Source organism: Haliotis rubra, unplaced genomic scaffold, assembly GCF_003918875.1.
Source record: "Haliotis rubra isolate DU_JTF1 unplaced genomic scaffold, ASM391887v1 Scf198, whole genome shotgun sequence".
Taxonomy (NCBI): domain Eukaryota; kingdom Metazoa; phylum Mollusca; class Gastropoda; order Lepetellida; family Haliotidae; genus Haliotis; species Haliotis rubra.
The window spans coordinates 1,459,851-1,480,961 of NW_025765980.1; the positions used below are offsets into that span (position 1 = coordinate 1,459,851).

Consider the following 21,111-nt stretch of genomic DNA (forward strand, 5'->3'; position numbering starts at 1 on the left):
AAACACGACGTTAAACCCAATTTCACCTCACCTCACCGCACTACATGAGGAATGCAATAACGTTTTCTGGTTCTTTAGTTCTAAAGACCTTTGGTCAGTCGAAACAATAATGATTTCAGAATGAATGTTTCATCGTCAGAACAGGACAATTTTGCAGTTCATTTTATATCACATAAGGTGATTTCCGACGTGCACCGATTCTAAACCTCACGACGCGAATCAAATATCGCTGCTGATAGCGATACAATGAAGGTAACGAGTTTTGCCAACACCATCTTCAATATAAAGTCAGGGTTCATTTTACAAAAGTGCCCCTGAATGTTTTTCGATGAATCGTTACAGTTACCACCGTTCCGTCAATGCCTCCCGTACCACCCTGTTGGACCACCTAACAAATCAGAATCATACAATATAAAATTTTCAGAAACCTTTGAGAATGAATTTTGCAAAACGCTCAACACATCGCTTTCTATTTTTCGAAAGTATTTCTTTGGTGTGTAGCCGTCACGGACGGAACGACATATTGTAACAAGCTTTGGGGAGAACATCCTCCCATCTAGAATAGTCTCCATATTCTCTGTCCGCTCATCTATCTCCTCTACATCCGGGGTATGGAATACCACCATCGTTTCGTTAGGGCGGTTGTAACCGTCACACAGACGCATGTTGTCCCTGGGGATGAACTCGAGTGTTTTTGGAGACATACTGAGGCAGACCCCCACTTGGGACAAGGCACGGAGCTGATCCGCCGTGAAGGTAACGAGTTTTGACAACACCATCTTCAATATAAACCCAGGGTTCTGTTTACAAAAGTGCCCCTGAATTCGTCCTTGAAGATCTTTGAGCATCGCTGGAACTTGACGCCAAAACGCTGATCGTGCTTCGCTAACGTTGCATCTGTCGCGTAGGATTACCCCCGACTGACATAGATGTTTGAATTCTATGATAGACTCGAGGACGGAATGGAAGAAGTTGTCTACCGTCCTCTCGTCTGCTGTACCTTGCGCGCAGACGAGAAGTTGTATCCACATGCTGATGTCTCTGATGTCGGTTTCTTGCAGTCCGGAGTTGTAAAGTGGCATAACCGCCGCCTCGCATCCATAGTAGTCCTCGTCAATGTCCAGGATGACGTTGTCATTGTGAGTGAGCCATTTGCCAGACTTCATTAACAATATTGCTTTCCGCTCACTAACAATCTCAATGACCCCTGACGTCCTGAACGTACAGGCCGACTCCTCTATGGGGATCCCGCTCTCGTCGTCTGATCCTTCGGTGATGTTGTTCATGACGCAGTACTTCTCCTTTATTATCGGCCCTGTGGATACGCATGCGCAGAGTTCCTTCACCTTGTTGCCGTTGACGTGTTTGTAAGTGGTGCCCGCCCTGACGTCCATGCGCTGGTAGTCAACCTGGTCGGGGTGTTCGCCATCATTGGTGTCCCAGGGTGGCCACACCCATATGTAACGGGTGATGAGTCCTGTCATGGCTGCAGCCTGTCAACACAAGAACAACAGCCCACTTTACACCCCGCTGGTTGCAGATCAAAGTCATCTTTACACACTGTCAACACAAGAACAACAACCCGCTTTACACCCCGCTGGTTGCAGATCAAAGTCATCTTTACACACTGTCAACATAAGAACAACAACCCACTTTACACCCCGCTGGTTGCAGATCAAAGTCATCTTTACACACTGTCAACACAAGAACAACAACCCACTTTACACCCCGCTGGTTGCAGATCAAAGTCATCTTTACACACTGTCAACACAAGGATAACAGCCCACTTACACACCCCGCTGGTTGCAGATCAAAGTCATCTTTACACACTGTCAACACAAGAACAACAGCCCACTTTTACACCCCGCTGGTTGCAGATCAAAGTCATCTTTACACACTGTCAACACAAGAACAACAGCCCACTTTACACCCCGCTGGTTGCAGATCAAAGTCATCTTTACACACTGTCAACACAAGAACAACAGCCCACTTTACACCCCCGCTGGTTGCAGATCAAAGTCATCTTTACACACTGTCAACACAAGGATAACAGCACACTTTACACCCCGCTGGTTGCAGATCAAAGTCATCTTTACACACTGTCAACACAAGAACAACAGCCCACTTTACACCCCGCTGGTTGCAGATCAAAGTCATCTTTACACACTGTCAACACAAGAACAACAGCCCACTTTACACCCCGCTGGTTGCAGATCAAAGTCATCTTTACACACTGTCAACACAAGAACAACAGCCCACTTTACACCCCGCTGGTTGCAGATCAAAGTCATCTTTACACACTGTCAACACAAGAACAACAGCCCACTTTACACCCCGCTGGTTGCAGATCAAAGTCATCTTTACACACTGTCAACACAAGAACAACAGCCCACTTTACACCCCGCTGGTTGCAGATCAAAGTCATCTTTACACACTGTCAACACAAGAACAACAGCCCGCTTTACACCCCGCTGGTTGCAGATCAAAGTCATCTTTACACACTGTCAACACAAGAACAACAGCCCACTTTACACCCCGCTGGTTGCAGATCAAAGTCATATTTACACACATTGAACATGGGTTCAAGATTAAGGCCATATTTACACACATTGATGATTGGAGATCAAGGTCATATTTACACACATTGATGATTGGAGATCAAGGACACATTTACACACATTGATAATTAGTTTCAGCTACTCAGTGGAAGCCACTTTGATCATGAGTTTCAGATCAAGGTCATATTTACACATCTTGGTGATTTGGTTTCAAATCAATGCCATATTTACACACATTGATAATTAGATTTAGTACCCACTGAAGGTCATATATACACACAGTTATCATGGGTTCCAGATTAAGGTGATATTTACACACATTGATATTCGGTTTCAGATCAAGGCCACATTTACGCATATTGATCATTAGTTTAAGACCAGGGTCATATTTACACACATTGATAATGAGCTTCACGCCGCCCACTGATTTTCTAACAGGGCCATTTGAACATACACCACCTACCGATTTCCTGACAAGGCAATAGAACAAAAGCCGCCCTCTGATTTCTTACTAAGGTCGTTTTAACGTACACCGTCCAGTGGTTTCCTAGCAAGGTTATTACAGGCAGTTACCGATGACACCAGGTGTTTGCGGAAAGAGTAAACAGATTCCATTACTACACGTATTAGAGGCATTGACTGAATCCACATGCGACCCTGTATAATGTCTATAAAATCAACGCCAGACAATTACTACCCCCATTATCCAACGAAACAGATTTCATGATTCGTTATTGGCAATCTAGCGATGAAAATTATATTTTAAAATCGGTTATGCCAACAGGTGTTTGCGAAGAGGATAACCCTTAGATCTTGCTTTGTACAACAGCTGATAATTCCTTTTCTAAAAGATAACCGTCAGTAAAACATATGTCTATAAATAACTGTCGAGATTACTGTCGTCTAGGAAGCGGACACGTATCTTTGCTCCTTTTCTTACTTCTTTATTGAGATTATTTCAGACACTAGATGTTAGTTTTAGTGCGATTGTATCTCCTGGTGAAGAGCGTTGAAGAGTTCTGAGGAATCCATGACGTTTTATTATAGTCAAGTCTACCCATACTGTGTTTGCCAGCTCTTATTCTATCGTAAACACCAGCCCGCAGGCCCTGATCAACATGTTGAACACATCAGCACACGTAGCACTGATTTCCTTTAAAGGACATATAACTAATTACACTTTTACACAGATATCTAATATATGACACTGATAAGACTGATTAGACTGACTATTACTGATTATCCTTATATATGTTACAGTCCAGTCCAAACCAGTCCAAACCAGTCGGACCGCCTCCGTGGTGTGGTGGTTAGAGCGTCCGTCCGGAGAGCGGAAGGTCGCGGGTTTGATCCCCGACCGCGTCATACCAAAAGACGTTAAAATATGGTACTTGTTGGTCCCTGCCTGGCGCTCGGTATTAATGGGTACAACAAGGACTGGTGGGCTCGGCGTCAGTATAATGTGTCTGAGTGGGGTATTCATGCTTCACTGCGGCATGGTATCTCAGTCGGCTAGCACTATAAAACCAGCTAAAATCTGGGCTAGTACAAGCAGCCGCACATACACATACACACGCATGCACGTCGTCATATGAGCGAAATATTCTCAAGCACGACGTTAAACCAACTTTCACCTCACCTTTTCACCAAACCAGTCATTTGGTTAAATGACTGTAGCGATCAGTCATTTGGTCAAAAGACTAAAATTCTCAGTCATTTGGTCAAATGGTTTGACAGATTGCCTGCAGAGCTACAGATAACCTTTTGGGTCATTGAGTTATGTACTCGCTTGTCTTCATCTCAATTGGGTATCCTAATTTTCCTTTGAGGAACCATATAAATACTCACCTCACTCAAACTAAATTTGGTATTTTGCCATTTTCCATTAATTTTAAAAATATAATAAAGTTAAATGTTAGTGTTTGTGATTTACATTTGATCTGTAATATGAGAAACGATGAGAAAGACTGCAAGTTGTCATGTTCATGTTCTCAAATAGAACCTCTAAAAATACTTCAGTAATTGTATCTATCCACCGGTACGCAAGCTACGATTTGTCATTTTTGTGTGTACGCGTCTGATTTCGTCATTTCGTCAATTATTGAGTATTTACAAAACTTCAAGCGTACTTGTACGCAATAGACTTAATAGAAATTGAGTTTTCATATAAATATTTGTGTAATTTAAGCAGATACACAGCTCATCTGTACCTCTGTCAAACTGTAACATATACACATAGCACCTGAAACATCAAACCGTCTTCGGAACAAGGCCATAGTACCCTCTTATACAAATAACATCTCAAACATGACACTGACGTCCTAAATATGCCATATTACCGGTTACCATATATACATACATCGTGCACATGATCCGTACTTCCTAATAAGGCCATTATACTAATTACTATTTTATACACCTCGCGTCTCAAACATTATACTGAATCTTGAAAAAGACCGGGTTACTGATTACTGTTTACTATGCACATAACGTCTCTGAATCAAACATGACGCTGATTGCCAGACTGGAAATAAGACCTAGATCCCATCCTCGATAACCCAGGGAATTAAGCCTCCAATCAACTACTCTGGACACATTCACCACCATTAACTTCATTTGGAGTGAGTGAGTTTAGTCTTACGCCGCTTTTAGCAATATTCCAGCAATATCACGGTGGGGGGCAACAAAAATGGGCTTCACACTTTGTAGCCATGTGGGAAATCGAACCCGTGTCTTCGGCGTGACGAGCGAACGCTTTAACCACTAGGCTACCCCATCGCCCCCAACTTCATTTTGAAATGACGTAACTATCACCACCGGAGGACATTTGTGTATGGCGTTAAGTTCGAAAACGAAGTCATGTTACCAAACGGGTTCAGCGCATTTAGCAAAATAGAATGGACACATAATTCACTCTATAATCAAGGATAAAGAGATCGCGAAGCACACTGAGTCGTGTATGGTGTCATGTATTTTGTCATCCATGCTGCTATCGAGGTATATTAATGTATGAGACTTTCCTTATTGGACGAGAATCGCGTTTGCTGACCTTCCATGACTTATTCTTTGTAAACCGTTTAACAGTCCACACATTTTGGGTTTCAAGATGAAATAAATGTACACCCACTGCTCATCTCTGATCTCTCACGTAAAATTCCTACGTGAGTGAGTTTATGTTTATGCCGCGTTTAGCAGTATTCCAGCAGTATTACGACTGGGGACACTAAAATGGGCTGCACACATTGTACCCTTGTGAAGAATCGAACCCGGCATGACGAACGAACGCTTTAACCACTAAGCTACACCACTGCCACTTAAAATTCCTGAGGATTTTCCATAGCGCAAATGCTGTTGTGAATTGGGATTTATGTCGCTTTAAACAATATTCCTGTTATATCATGGCATGTTAACTTAATGTAGGAGGAACTATAAAAGCAATGGAGGCCACCCGGGACGGGTGGGTAAAGAGTTGGACCCGGGTACCCGTCTCAATAACGATATGATCATGTGACTAATAGATTAAACAATGCAATATGTTATAATTTCATGATTAAAAGGTTGTATTGTCTTTGAATATGTAGACATAATTACAGTCACTCCTTTTGAATATAATACATGGTTAAGATATTGAAAAACACGAAATTTTAGCCTCCGAGCTGAAGACTATATTCTTACAAATTTGATGTCAGGAATTAACATAACGGGTATCCGGGTAGGGTAGGGTAATAGGGGTGGGGTACCCGGGTAGATTTGGACCCGTCCCAGCCCTAGTGAACACGGTTGGTTGTCTTTGTCAGAGAGATATTCCAATTGTCAGAGAGATATTCCAATTGTCAGAGAGATATTCCAATTGTCAGAGCGATATTCCAATTGTCCTTCTGGATCTAGTGTACAGAGCGCCTGATTTCGTCATTGGTTTGATCCCTCGTAGCGCCATAGAGAAAGACCTTAATAGGTGGTATTTGTTATTTCCCTGCCTGGCGTTTTGTTTTAAGGGGTAAGGCAGAGCCTGTGTCAATATACTTTGTCTAGATGGCGTATCAATCTGTAACATGATATTTCCGTTGGCTTTCAAACTACAAGTACAAGCAGCCAAGCTTCAATTTATATGTTCGTTATAAGGCCACCAGCAAGGACATTTTATACCTTGATGCGGACAGTGTGATAAGTGCTGTTCAGCAAGAACATTGTTTACCAATCATCATTAATGCAATCACGGGTAATGTTTCCCATTATTAATGCGACGAAGGCGACATAAACAGACATATTTGTGCGATGACTGGTGTTATAATGATGATAAGCAACCGTATTTCGACTTAATGCTTAAAAGGAGTGAGTGAGTGAGTTAAAATTTAAAGTCACTTTGGCAATATTTCAGCCATATCGTGACTAAAACAAGTTATAGATGAACAATAAGTAATGATAGATTATAAAATCCTGTCAACAAAGGACAGTAAAATAACTAGAACATCACAGATATAAATGTAAAACTAATAATTGAATCTAAAACATTTTTACTATAGAGGACAACACAATATAAAAATAGGCTATAGATCGCCAACAACTTATCTTAAAAGGAACTCCCAAATAAGGATTATATGACCAAAATATCGCAAACACTGCAACATATGGCCCCCCAAACAACTATGACATCCGTGTAAAATGCATCACTACTGAATGAAAAACGCTTGTTTGTTACATTCCTAGACTCTACCAAACATTGGTGAATGCGTTCGTTTGTCAGGCAGTTTACTTGCGTTTGCGTGTGTGGATGTACGTAAGCGTGTGCGCGTGCGTGTGTGTGCGTTTGCGTATGCATATGTACGTGTGCGACGGTAACGACGTTTAATACTTACGACCATGAAGACGTCATTCTGTTGCATCATGTTAGTGATCTCCTCGCTGGTCCTGGGATGGCGGAAGAGCGGGATGATTTTCCACTCGAACGGAGTAGCGCCATCGGAGTGCCCGTCGATGTGCAGCTGCAATAAAATGTCAGGAACTCTATGGATGGCCTCTTGCATGGTCTTAGATCAATACTGATCCTTACATACATATCCTTTCAAGATACAGCACCCGTGAAGATCCGCGTTAGATAATCTTCAGTAACCCATGCTTGTCATAAGAGGCGACTAACGGGATCTGGTGGTCAGGTTCCCTGACTTGGTTGACACATGTCATCGTATCCCAGATCGATGCTCATGCTGTTGATCATTGGACTGTCTGGTCCAGACTCGATGGTTTACACACCGCCGCCATATAGCTGGAATATTGCTGAGTGCGGCGTAAAACTAACCTCACTCAGTAACTGTAGACACAGCTCATGGCGAAGATACATCGTGTGTGTCGTGTTTGTATACTTAAATGTAACTCAGCGCATCTGGCAAAGCTTTATTTCTGGTTAACGCCACACATAACATAATATGTGAATAACGGACACGACTTGACTAGACAATCGAGTGATCGATATTATGAGCAACGATGAGCTGTGTGGACACAGTATCAATTAAGTCACCGAACCAAGCACTAGAATTATCAAGTGGCCTCTTGCGACCAAAACATGCTGCTGGGGACCTTTACTAAACCTGAATGTCTTGGGATCTGGAAGAATTTTGTAAAGGACGGTGTCTGATAAGGAAACCTCTTTACCGACAAGATCTGCATAATAACGGAAGAATGAAATGATGGTGTTGTTGATTTTCATAACAATCTTTCCAGGAAGAATATACACAAATTATGAATTTGACGTTTCCAGTGCTTCATGGATAGCTTCATGTACTGGCATACCTACCTATGAAATGATTGAGGTCAATGGCATCGAATGACAGTAACAGTGAGTGAGTGAGTGAGTATGGTTTTACGCCGTCTTTAGCGATGCTCCAGCAATATCACGGCAGGGGACACCAGAAATGGGCTTCACACATTGCATCCATGTGGGGAATCGAGCCCCATGCCTTCGGCGTGACGAGCGAACGCTTTAACCACTAAGCTACATCACCGCCCTCCAAGGAAAGCGATTGGTAGTCTAGTGTTTAAGGCGCCCGCTGGTTCAGCCAAAGAGCAGGTTTCGATTGCCAACCATATTTAAACTGTGTGGTTCTATATTAAACGTTGTAAATCATCCGCCATCATATTGCTGAATACTGCTAAACAGTGAAACAGTATTGACACTGTTGACTAAGAATCTGTAGACGATGACGTAAGTACTCACCACAACGTTGCCCCCTTTCGGTATGAGCCCTTTGTCAGCCGCATTGTACCAGTACTTCAACACTGAGAAGAGAACACTTGGAAATTAGGTACATTATGTTTAGTAAATACAAAACATCAACGCCAGAAAACAACCAGCCTTAACAGAAACAGTCTCCTCTGGCTTTAAAAACCCAACGACAACAGGTGCCAGCGAGAAGTGCACGACACCAACAGATTTTGTCTCAAGACTCGATTAAGAAAATAATCATAAATGCATGTCATAATTATTGTCGTAATCATATTTATTGACCACATGACGCTGCGCGCGTGTGTGCGTGAGTGCGTGTGCGTGTGTGCGTGTGTGCGTGCGCGTGTGTGTGCTGATCATTCAAAATTATTTCCATAATAATCAGAAACGCCCACAAGCAGAGTTTATTCTACTGTTCCGACAATGCCGTAAGCGCATGGTTATCAAGCTCTATCAAACTGTGATGATATCTGGCGTTTACGACAAGGTGATTGTATCCTGTCCCAGCGGCGACATCTGTCATTATCAAAAGCAATTATTCACCTAACACTACACAGAAAAAAATGGCATAGGACAAAACAAGGAATTGCACCGGACACAATTGGAGTCAGTGATGATTTAAAATCGAATATATTTCCTCGAAACCCATAAAACCCACATACCCCATAAAACTTGTTGAAAGCTTTACAAAACTTTATTGAATACTGTTTAAACTTATTTTAGACACTGATGGGCAAGACAACCTATTGATGGGCCAGATAGTCCACCGATGGGCAAGACAACCCAGTGAAGGGCCAGATAGTCCACCGATGGACAAGACAACCCAGTGAAGGGTCAGATAGTCCACTGATGGACAAGACAAACAAGTAATGGGTCAGATAATCCATTGATGGACAAGACAACAAACTGAAGGGACAGATAATAAATTGATGGACAAGACAACCCAGTGAAGGGCCACATAATAAACTGATGGACAAGACAACCTAGTGAAGGGCCAGATAATAAATTGATGGATAAGACAACAAACTGAAGGGCGAGATAATAAATTGATGTACAAGACAACCCAGTGAAGGGCCAGATAATACACTGATGTACAAGACAACCCAGTGAAGGGCCAGATAGTAAACTGATAGACAAGACAACCCAGTGAAGGGCCAGATGATAAACTGATGGACAAGACAACCTAGTGAAGGGCCAGATAATCCACTGATGGACAAGACAACCCAGTGAAGGGCCAGATAATAAACTGATGGACAAGACAACTTAGTGAAGGGCCAGATAATAAACTGATGGACAAGACAACCCAGTGAAGGGCCAGATAATCCACTGATGTGCAAGACAACCGAAGTGATGTGTCAGATAATCCATTGATGGACAAGACAAACCAGTGATGAGCATGATAATACATTGAGCCCGATTATCCACTGATGGACGAGACAACCAAGTGATGGGTCAGATTATCAACTGAGTGACACGAGAACCCTTTGATAAAACCCACATACCCCATAAAACTTGTTGAAAGCTTTACAAAACTTTATTGAATACTGTTTAAACTTATTTTAGACACTGATGGGCAAGACAACCTATTGATGGGCCAGATAGTCCACCGATGGGCAAGACAACCCAGTGAAGGGCCAGATAGTCCACCGATGGACAAGACAACCAAGTGAAGGGTCCGATAGTCCACTGATGGACAAGACAACAAACTGAAGGGCCAGATAATAAATTGATGGACAAGACAACATAGTAATGGGCCAGATAATCCACTGATGGGTCATACAACCAAGTGATGGGCCCGATTATGCATTGATGGACAAGGCAACTCAGTGATGGTCACGACAAACCAATCCAGATGACCATATCATGAACCAGCATGCACTATATGGAAGTGAATCAGAAGTTCATTACATGGACCGTGATATCTTGCTACTAATACATGTTCGGCAGATGCAGAATTCTGCAATCCGATTCCCATAGCAACCAGACTTTCATTGCCAGATTCTGATTCCACTAGCCGCAGTGGCAGGTATATTTGCGCCAGCTGACTCTACATGTAGAACATTCAAGGATCAGTTACAATAGATTGAGTCGCGGTCTCCATGGGTAGTTATCTTCTAGTTGTCACAGTATGGTCGAATTGCAAATACAGTTGTATTTGTCTCCTCTGAGCGTTATATTCAAATTATGGTAATATTACAATAATATTTAGCAATTCATTTCTGCTTTGAGTGGGATCTGGGTGCTATCTTCACAGCTAAAGATAAACCAAATGCCTCATTTCCAGACAGATTACTTTAATGAAACGCCATGTAACTGGAGGCAAAATGATGATGGCTGTTGATGCTGTTATCTTTCAAAGACATTTCCTCGGGGATGATTATGTTCATCCAGGTTTAACGTTACATAGTAGGTGTAACTATCACAGAAACATAGGTGTCTTGCTCATATCTAATACATAGCTCTGTGAAATATTGGTAACATCAAGAGGATAGATTTGTGATATAAAGAATCTCACCCAAATGTCTACTGATATCAATTATATCAACGCGAGTTGATAACGTTACAAATATCCGAGGCTCGCCGAGGATATTTTTACTTGTATCAACGAGTGTTGATATAATTGATATAAGTAGACACGAGGGTGAGATTCTATTTGTCACCAAAAATCAGTTTGTTTTTCATTAGTTTTCAGTGAAAAATGTGCATCTCTCAACACGGTACTGTCATTAGACTTGTTATAGCTTTGTGACGTCATCAGGTTTATGACGCCATATCATTGTGAGTCATGTAATTGATGATGTTAGGCCACTGTACGAAATCTGCTGTCAAAACGATATCTCCTAGGAGATGTCGTTTGATCTCACACAAGCAATATTTAAGATAAGATAATTCTTTATTGTCCCAAGGGAAATTTGTTTTGCATCATACGTTCTCCAGTTTTCCTTTCATAAAGCAGCCATACATAACATTGCAATTGGTAATCATAAAATAATCAGGATATAAATACATCAATCTAGTACACAAACATAGATATTGAATAGAATTTGGACAATTAAAAGTCATTCACTGAATTTGTTGTTAATGCATCTAATACTAGCTGGAACAAATGAGTGGCGAACCCTGTTTTTCTAAAAGTCGGCATACGCAGCCTTCCAGAAGGTAATGATGAATATTCCGAAAAGAGTATGTGAGTAGGGATCACTTAAAATTTTGTTTGCCTTTTTTTAAATTTGCTGCTCATAAGAACTGCCGATACTTTCGATAGGAAGCCCAATACTGTTAGACGCAGTGGTTACGATTTTTGAGAGTTTGTTTTTATTCTGAACAGACCGGTTAAAGGTTATGACACTTTGAATAAAGGTTTTGTAAAATAACATCATGATAGTTTGGTCGATTTTAAAATGTTTCAACTTCCACAAAAAATTGTTGTTGTCCTTTTTTATATATTTTCTCAGTGTTTTCCTTCCAGGAGAGTTTCGAATCTAAGACAGTACCCAAATATTTGTATTCAGTTACTTTTTCGATTTCATTATCTTCAATATTTACCACATTTATTGTTGACTTAGCTTTTGTAAAATCTATGATCATTTCTTTGTATTTTTGCACATTCAAAAATAAAACGTTTGATTTACACCATTCTACAAATTTTGAAATTTCAGCACTGTAACTAAGTTCTGATTCCCTAATAAGGCCTGCCAATGCACCATCATCCGCGAATTTGACTGTAAAACATGTTTCTGTGTTGGATACACAGTCATTGGTGTACAATATAAACAAAATTTGTGAAATAACGCAACCTTGTGGAGCGCCAGTTGATGTGTTTACAATTGATGATTTCACATTATTAACCTGTATCAATTGTTGTCTGGTAACTAGAAATGAATTAATCCATTTGATGATGTTAGAATTAACATTCATTTTGAAAAGTTTATCAATTAACAAAATTAATGAGGTTGAATAGTATTAAAGGCAGATGAAAAGTCAACAAACATTATTCTCACATAAGTACCATAGTTTTCTAAATGCTTATAGACATTGTTTAACGGAGTGATTGTTGCATCATCTACCCCACGCCTTGTTCTGTATGCAAATTGTAATGGGTCAAGAACATGGCTGACTTCCTTCAACAATGAGATCTTAACAATACGTTCCAAACATTTCATGGCAATAGGGGCCACTGGTCTGAAGTCATTATTAACAGAGAGACTTTTCTTTTTTGGCAATGGAATAATTTTAGAGGTTTTCCAAAGAATGGGAACACTATGAGAATTAGTTGATGTCTGAAATAGCTTTTGAAATAAGCTAACTTTTTATAATAGATATTTTGCGAAAAGGGTCCAATATAATGCCAGATGCTTTGAATATACTGGCATTTATCTACCTTCATGTAAAATACTTTAATTTCATTGGTCAATGACGCTTTAACAAGCTTCCGTGTCACCCCTCCCAGGAGGGTGACAACTTGAAAAAATATTACCCGCTGCCACGGTAACCAATTCAATTTTTCAATTTCTTTATTCTCATAAACCACCTTGGTGGTACAAGAGCATATATTGTAAACATATATACAAATACAAATTCAAATTCAAGATGGCAGTTAACAACATTTTTTTCTGACAAGAGATGATAGATGTAGGATATATTTTGATAGATTTACTATGTCTCGAGATGTTTTTACAGATAATATTTTCGTGAACTTTGTTTCATTGGGAAAAGAGGTCAAGTGGGAGGGTAAATATTCTTTCCTCAAAGTATCTAATGCTTTGCAATGAAAAATATAGTGGTATTCATCTGCGATGCTTTTAGAAGTACATAGTTGACACGTTCTCTCGTCCCTTGGAATATTTTTCCAGCGGCCTGTCTCAATAGGTAAACTATGGTTACATGTTCTAAATCTCAATAATGGCAAAGAAATGCGTTTTGGAAGGAGGAGATATACATCAAAATTGGGAAATGGCTTTAGGTGCTGATAGTGTATACCCTTAGGACTAGAAATTATGTCATTGTGCCAGTTTTGGATAAATTGATCTTTAAGAATATGTTCAGCTTTTGAGACCAGCCACTGGGTAGTACAAATTGAGGGATTATCAAAAACAAACGAGAGTCCAGTATTGTCTAATATATTTTTAACGTGTGAGAGCCAGGGATTATGTTTTTTATCTATTGATCTTTTAAGTGATAAATACCTGTAAATTAAGTTCGTAAGCTTAAAAACATCTTCTTGGTAAGTTAACTTGTGCCAAAAGTTTAATAAACGCTTATAAATCATGATTCTAATTGGGAATCTCCCTAGTTCCCCATACAGCATGAAACGAGGGGTTGAATTTCTTAATCCTGTAATGAGTCTTAAGAATTTTAAATGAATTTTCTCCAAAATTTCAAGGTTTTCGAAAGACCAGACTTCTGCACCATAGGTCATGATAGGTACTACCATTAAGTCAAATGCTAACAATAAACAGTCTAAAGGCAAGTCTAATTTTCTAGCTTTTTTCACTAAACTATACATTGCTTTTGAGGCACTATTGCTTACAGTTTTAATACTTGATACGAGTTTTCTATTTCTGTGGAGCGTTATACCGAGGTAGGTATAACTATCAACTATTTCAAGTAATTTCCCATCCAAATGAAATCTATGTTTTGTGCTTTTTGATGGTCCTGCCCCGAATATTACTATTTTAGTTTTGCTTATATTCACTTTTAGCTTCCATGAATCACAATAGTCCTTAAATGAGTCCAAAGCATCTTGTAGTCCTTTGACGATTCATCAAATAATATTGTATCATCTGCATATAATAAAATTAACAACTTTACAAATAGCACCAAATCTTCGTCTTCAATATAGTTTAGATTTACACCATTACAGTCTGAAGTAAGTAAATGAGTTTCAATATCATTTATGAAAATGGAGAATAGTAAAGGTGACAGATTTTCCCTTGTCTGACGCCGTTGTTACATGAGAAGTAGTTTGATACGTCATTATTACATTGTACAAGTGATTTGATATTATTATACATTGATTTGACAAGATTCAGGAATTTGCCCCTATACCAATCGTTTGCATTTTTTTTCCACAATCCCACTCGCCAAACCGTATCAAGAAAGCTTTTGTAAAATCTATAAAGGCACAATAGAGTTTTGTTTCCTATCTTTCAAAATTTGCATCAGATTATAAATTATAAATACATTGTCAACAGTGGAGAATGATTTTCTAAACCCGGCTTGGGCAGGTGTTAAAACATTATTAGTATCCAAGAAATCCTGAAAGGCGGTTGTTTAATATTTTAGTGAACAATTTTCCAAAACAACTAAGTAGAGTTATTGGTCTATATGAGTTAGGATCAAATTTATCGCCTTTTTCTTATAGATCGGTTTAATTATTCCCGTTAACCATGATTCTGGTAAAACACCCTTTTCAAATATGAGATTAAATAGTTCAACTAATAATGGAGCCAGCAAGTCAACACTATCTATAAAATATTCATTTTCTATAAAGTCTATCCCTGATGCCTTACCCCTCTTGAGTTGTTTAATTGCAGAAATAACTTCTTCTTTCACAATGACCCTATCTAAAACATCACATGTAACCTGTATAGCATTGTCAGTATTATCGTTATCTCCTTGTTCACGTTGTGCTGATTCATTTAATGATTTGAAGTGCTCGTAAAATACGTCAATGTCTAAAAAAGAATTGTCATCCTCTTTATTTTGATTACCATTTAAAATTTTCCAAAACTCTTTCGGGTCATGTTTCTGTTTATCTCTCAACATTTTATCTAATTCATCTTTGTAAAGTTTGATATGTTTATCCATGCATTTTTTATAATTCTTAGATTCAAGTCTATAAACGCGTTTGTTATAAACAGATTCATTTTTTTTAAATCGCCGTTTGGCTTTATTGAATCTTTTCCTAGCATTATGACACGCTACACTAAACCACGGTTTAGACTTGTTAACATTTTTCTTCCTTCTTTCAGAGAGACTTTTCTTTTTTGGCAATGGAATAATTTTAGAGGTTTTCCAAAGAATGGGAACACTATGAGAATTAGTTGATGTCTGAAATAGCTTTTGAAATAAGCTAACTTTTTATAATAGATATTTTGCGAAAAGGGTCCAATATAATGCCAGATGCTTTGAATATACTGGCATTTATCTACCTTCATGTAAAATACTTTAATTTCATTGGTCAATGACGCTTTAACAAGCTTCCGTGTCACCCCTCCCAGGAGGGTGACAACTTGAAAAAATATTACCCGCTGCCACGGTAACCGCCGAGCTCTCCGCCGAGAAGCTGAAGCATTAACAATTGTATGACGTCATAATATGACGCGACGCATGCCATGCCCGGAGTTCGAAAACCGTTCGATCAGCGGTTTTTGTGTTCACTTTGTACATATTTATTTTACCGACTTTCAATGCTTTATTTCAGTTATTTTATACATTGAGTGGTTTGCATACTCAACTTAAACATAATTAGCCATTTTATAGCAGTTTTAAGCTTGTCAGACTATGTTTCGCTGATTTTAAAAATCCAGTCGAGAGGCACAGACGCCATTTTGTTTACATGTCATAAAGTCGGTCGCGATCTTTAACATAAAATAAAATGATGTTTTGTACATTTAACATGGCGGTAACGTAAATACGTTGCATGCTTCCGGCTCGGGTGACACTGCTACAAAGAGGCGTACATCAGACCGCATTACCCTCGAGAGAAGCATACAACTTATAGTATCATTGATCCCATTTTGTTCAGGTGAGCAATTGCCCTGCCTTTGCATGTGTTTGTGACGGATGCCACGATGTGCGGGATACGCTCATCTTTCGCGAATTCCTGGTATCATCAATATAAGCAGTGATTTATACAATAATCAGAATAGTACAATAGATTGTGCTTTTATGACACTAGAATGATTTTGACGCTATAATTACAACTTGGTTAACGGCAAAAAAGTATTGCTCAAAGTCTCGTTAACTCGATTCACGTCTTCTGTATTATTTATCATTCACACATACATTTGATGATAATCATCTCTCGTTGTCAACATCGGCTTTGCCCTCTGTCATGACTGAGTGAGTGAGTGAGTTTGGTTTTACGCCGCTTTTAACAATATTCCAGCAATATCACGGCGGTGGACAACAGAAATGGGCTTCACATATTGTACCAATGTGGGGAATCGAACCCGGGTGAGGAATCGAACCCGGGCGTGACGAGCGAACGCTTTAACCATTAGGCTACACCACCGCCCCTCATGATGAGGAAACAGTTGGTTCAGTTTAGATTGCCCTCAGCTAAATGAGTGAGTGAGTTTTAGTTCTACCCCATTTAGCAATATCCAAGCAATATAGCGGGGACACCAGACATGGGCTTCACGCATTGTACCCATGTGGGGAATCGAACACGGGTCTTCGGTGTACCAGAGCGAACACTTTAACCACTAGGCTACTCCGCTGAGATACCATGACACACAGGCACATTATACTTTCTTTTAAGCCGACCATTATCTGATGCACAGGGGTTCGAATATTTGTATATTTTATGTAAGTGTAGCGGGAGAATTTTCTAAAAAATCCATTTCTTCACATTTAACTATTAACTAACATTCATAGTATAGACCTGAATCCAAATAGCTCATGCTGCCATTTTTCCAGGTGAAGACCCCCTTTAACTCCTTGACCAAACCACCTACCTTCGTGATGTTCCTCCACAATGTATACGGGGGTGATATTAGAGAAGGCATGGGTGGGGCTAGCGTGGATGGTGTTGTGGTGTGGCGTTGGGGTGTCCAGACGTCCCAGGCCTGGTTGAAGGGGCTTGGCGATTCTTGCAAGTTCCCCACAGTCAGCGGGCTTCATGGGTTCCGGACAAGGGCCTCGGGCGCGCCACAACAGAAAGGTACACGCTGCCCACAGAACGAGGACCAGGAGAACCAGCTCAAGGGTCCTCAATGGCCGGAATCTCATCTTCTCAGCCGGGATAGTTCCCATCTGAAAGTACAATATTAAAACTGATCACGGATCCAGCTGAAAGCTCAGCTGTTCCAGTAATGGCCAGAGCTCTCACACACCATCAATCTATGAATCTGAATTTCGGAGTACACCTACTGTCACGTAGGCATGACAGCCAGCAACAGATGGACAAAACCGGATGGCAGGAGGACCAAGCTTCCACGTGACCATTTACCTGTATGTGACATGTGAACACTCCCTGATGGGGTTAGTATGACCCGTCTGTGGGTGTAACATGCATCGATAACCGGCAATCTGATTAATGTGAAACACTATGTTACGTGAAGTTTGTGTAAACGTAGAACGTCTATGAAATATTCATGCAAATGGGATTTCATGTTTTCATTCGGAGGAAGTATCAGGCAGGGTCATTTGTACTGGCGGATTATTTAATGAGAATGATTGAGTGGAGTTGAACATTGAATTAACAATATACCTTAAATTATTCTGGTATGCAGTGAAGCGTAACAACAGGTAGCTTTAAACAAAGTGTTTCGTGATCGAGTATATAGTCTTGTCACGTATGTGCTATCATTGTTTACAGGGTTCTGTTAGTAAATAAAATATGAGTAAAATATTGACAGTCAGTTGAGTCAGGGATTGCAACATGTGAAGGTAGGGTCTTCACCATCATTTCGGGTGCACTCTAAGTCCTAATGAAGAGATATCATAAAGCGTATATGCAAGAAATCATTAGCATCGAGACTCGCATTTCCGATAGAAATTATGCCTCCCTTAACTAACGAAAGAGATTTCACTCGGCGTAAATGGCTAAGAGACTTATATGAATCGGCCACTGACAATCAGTGATGAGACCAGGTGTTTTAGAGAGGGTACACATGCGCTGCTGTACTTGTAGCATCTGTCACTGACACTATTGGCATATAAAATAAACGTTTAACTATTGCTCGACGCCGCACGTACAGAGAAGTCAGTGTATTGTTTTACCTATTTTTACCTGTTAACGAAAGTATGTGTGAGACCATAAAGAAAATCCCGACTAAAAATTCAAAGATGATATATCGCAACATATTTCTGAGATATTTAAGCAAGTGTAGGTATACACCAAAATGAATAAACATGAATAATGAATAATAAAGATTTACAAATATTTTTGATATACCAGACCCCTTAGCCTAAGTTCGAACCTCCTTCAAAGAAACAGGTCTGATGATACAAACATTTGATATATTTTACTTACGTTAATTATGTTGTGAGAAACATATTTATACATTAAGGAAACATGTTTCGTATACACCCATTACTTGCTATTTAGATAGAAATCGAGATCAATATAGTTAAGTTTGCTATGAGGTGAAGGGAAAGAAGATGGGACATCATGGATGAATGAATGACTTGAACATATTTGTAGGTGGAGGCATGTCGCGTTGCTCGTAGTTAGTACTACAATGTACGTATTATCTTGATGACATCGTCGACCTTTACAAAAATAGTAAATTTTGCAATACTAAAGCCCCTTCACACAAACACAACGTGGATGTGTTCATTGGCAGAGCACACCCGTGAAGATCCGGGTGAGAATTGATCTTCAGCAACCCATGCTTGTCGTAAAAGGCGACTAACGGGATCGGGTGGTCAGGCTCGCTGACTTGGTTCACACATGTCATCATATCCCAGTTGTGTAGATCGATACTCATGCTGTTGATCACTGGATTGTCTGGTCCAGACTCGATTATTTACAGACCGCCGCTGGAATATTGTTGAGTTCAGCGTTAAACAACAACTAAACTAAACCATAAACCTGGGTTCGAATCCCACTGAGCCCCGATTATGTTCCAAGTTTGGTAGGACTATGCTCGTGGGTTTCACCCGTGTGGTAAACATCTGATACTTGCATCACCTTAGGGGTTCCCTCCTACATTAAGCTGTCATGCAGGAATATCACTGGAAACAAAATCCACATTCACAAGCTTGGAAATTCCAATTTTGGAAAGATGATGTTGTGGTCGAAGTAACAATAATATTGTAAGTAGTATTATATTGACACCCACCTCGCTTCCACGAGAGAAATTGTTATGTTATGAGCTATGTCATGCAAAATCCTATTGGCCATCAATCAAATACATATTTTACTACCAGTAGAAAGTAGTTTTGATTACAAACCTAAATAGCATTTATCCTAACCAGGGAGACTATATAAGGTTGTAGAGTATCCCTGTTCTAACAGACTTTAGCCCGTGACTTCACGATTTTCAAAAATGGCGGCACCCTGTCGAGAACATCCGCCAATCTGAGTATAAATGCTATTTAGGTTTGTTTTCACCGAGTTACGAAATCAAAACTACTTTCTACTGGTAGTAAAATATGTATTTGATTGATGGTCAATAGGATTTTGCATGACATAGCGTATAACATAACAATTTCTCTCGTTGAAGCGAGGTGGGTGTCAATATAATACTACTTACAGTATTATTGTTACTTCGACCATAACCTCGCTTCCGAGGAAGAAATCGTTATGTTACAAGTTGTGTCATGGAAAATCTTTATGGTCATCAATCATATACATATTTTACTACGACTAGTAAGTAGTTTTGATTCTTTAACTTCCGTGAAGCGATCTGAACACAAGTAAGATATCGTTTCAGGCTTCCACAACGCTCGCTTCGCACTCACAAACATAACCCATTTTGCACGAACTGCGGGTCCTGTGGAAATCTGTGCATGGCGACACCATCGCCCGACCTCTAGGAGCAATTGACGACAACGCAATGATTTGGCATGTCTTCGTTGATGTCGAGAAATCATCAAAATGACGAGCTTGCTACACACTTTCTATACAACTAACTGAAAATCCTTCCTCACATGACGTCACTGCAGTGCTCTGGCGACAGAGTTACGTAACCTGTCTGTGGTTTCGTTGGCGGGCGAGAGTGAAGCAGGCGACTTTTTGGCAACTTTTAATCGCTCGGTACTAATTAACCACAAGTTTTTAAAGAATGAATTTGGTGTTCACCATAAGACTGACCACAAATCTTTCATATGTAATAGTTAAAAGAGTAAAAATAAACAAAGTTTAGTGGTTCTTTAAAGGTCACATGCAACATAAAAAATCAAACATAACTAAAACACAGTTATCACTTATTTATGACATATAATATACATTGCTGATCATGAAAAAACATATAAACAAAATTAAAAGCGTACAATCGCCAATCAAAAGTGCAATATTTTGTACTTGGGTTTACTTCCCTAGAAACGTAGCAGCCGGGATACCGAACCCAGTCAGAGCGGGTGGGTGTGCACTCAAGTGTAACGGCTGGTTCATTTGCCGATGCCCACACGGCTCATTGTGTGTGTATATATAGAGAT

At 39.9% G+C, this 21,111-nt stretch overlaps 1 protein-coding gene across 1 annotated transcript; it reads right to left on the reverse strand.

Annotated features, from left to right (window-relative positions):
• Positions 1-260: 260 nt before the first annotated feature.
• LOC124275093 lies at positions 261-17,948 on the reverse strand. The gene is made up of 4 exons (XM_046710581.1): positions 17,463-17,948; positions 8,770-8,831; positions 7,415-7,540; positions 261-1,493 (listed from the first exon to the last, which is right to left on the reverse strand). Exons 1-4 carry the CDS (start codon positions 17,758-17,760, stop codon positions 357-359), a joined length of 1,623 nt encoding a protein of 540 aa, XP_046566537.1. The 5' UTR covers positions 17,761-17,948; the 3' UTR covers positions 261-356.
• Positions 17,949-21,111: the final 3,163 nt, after the last annotated feature.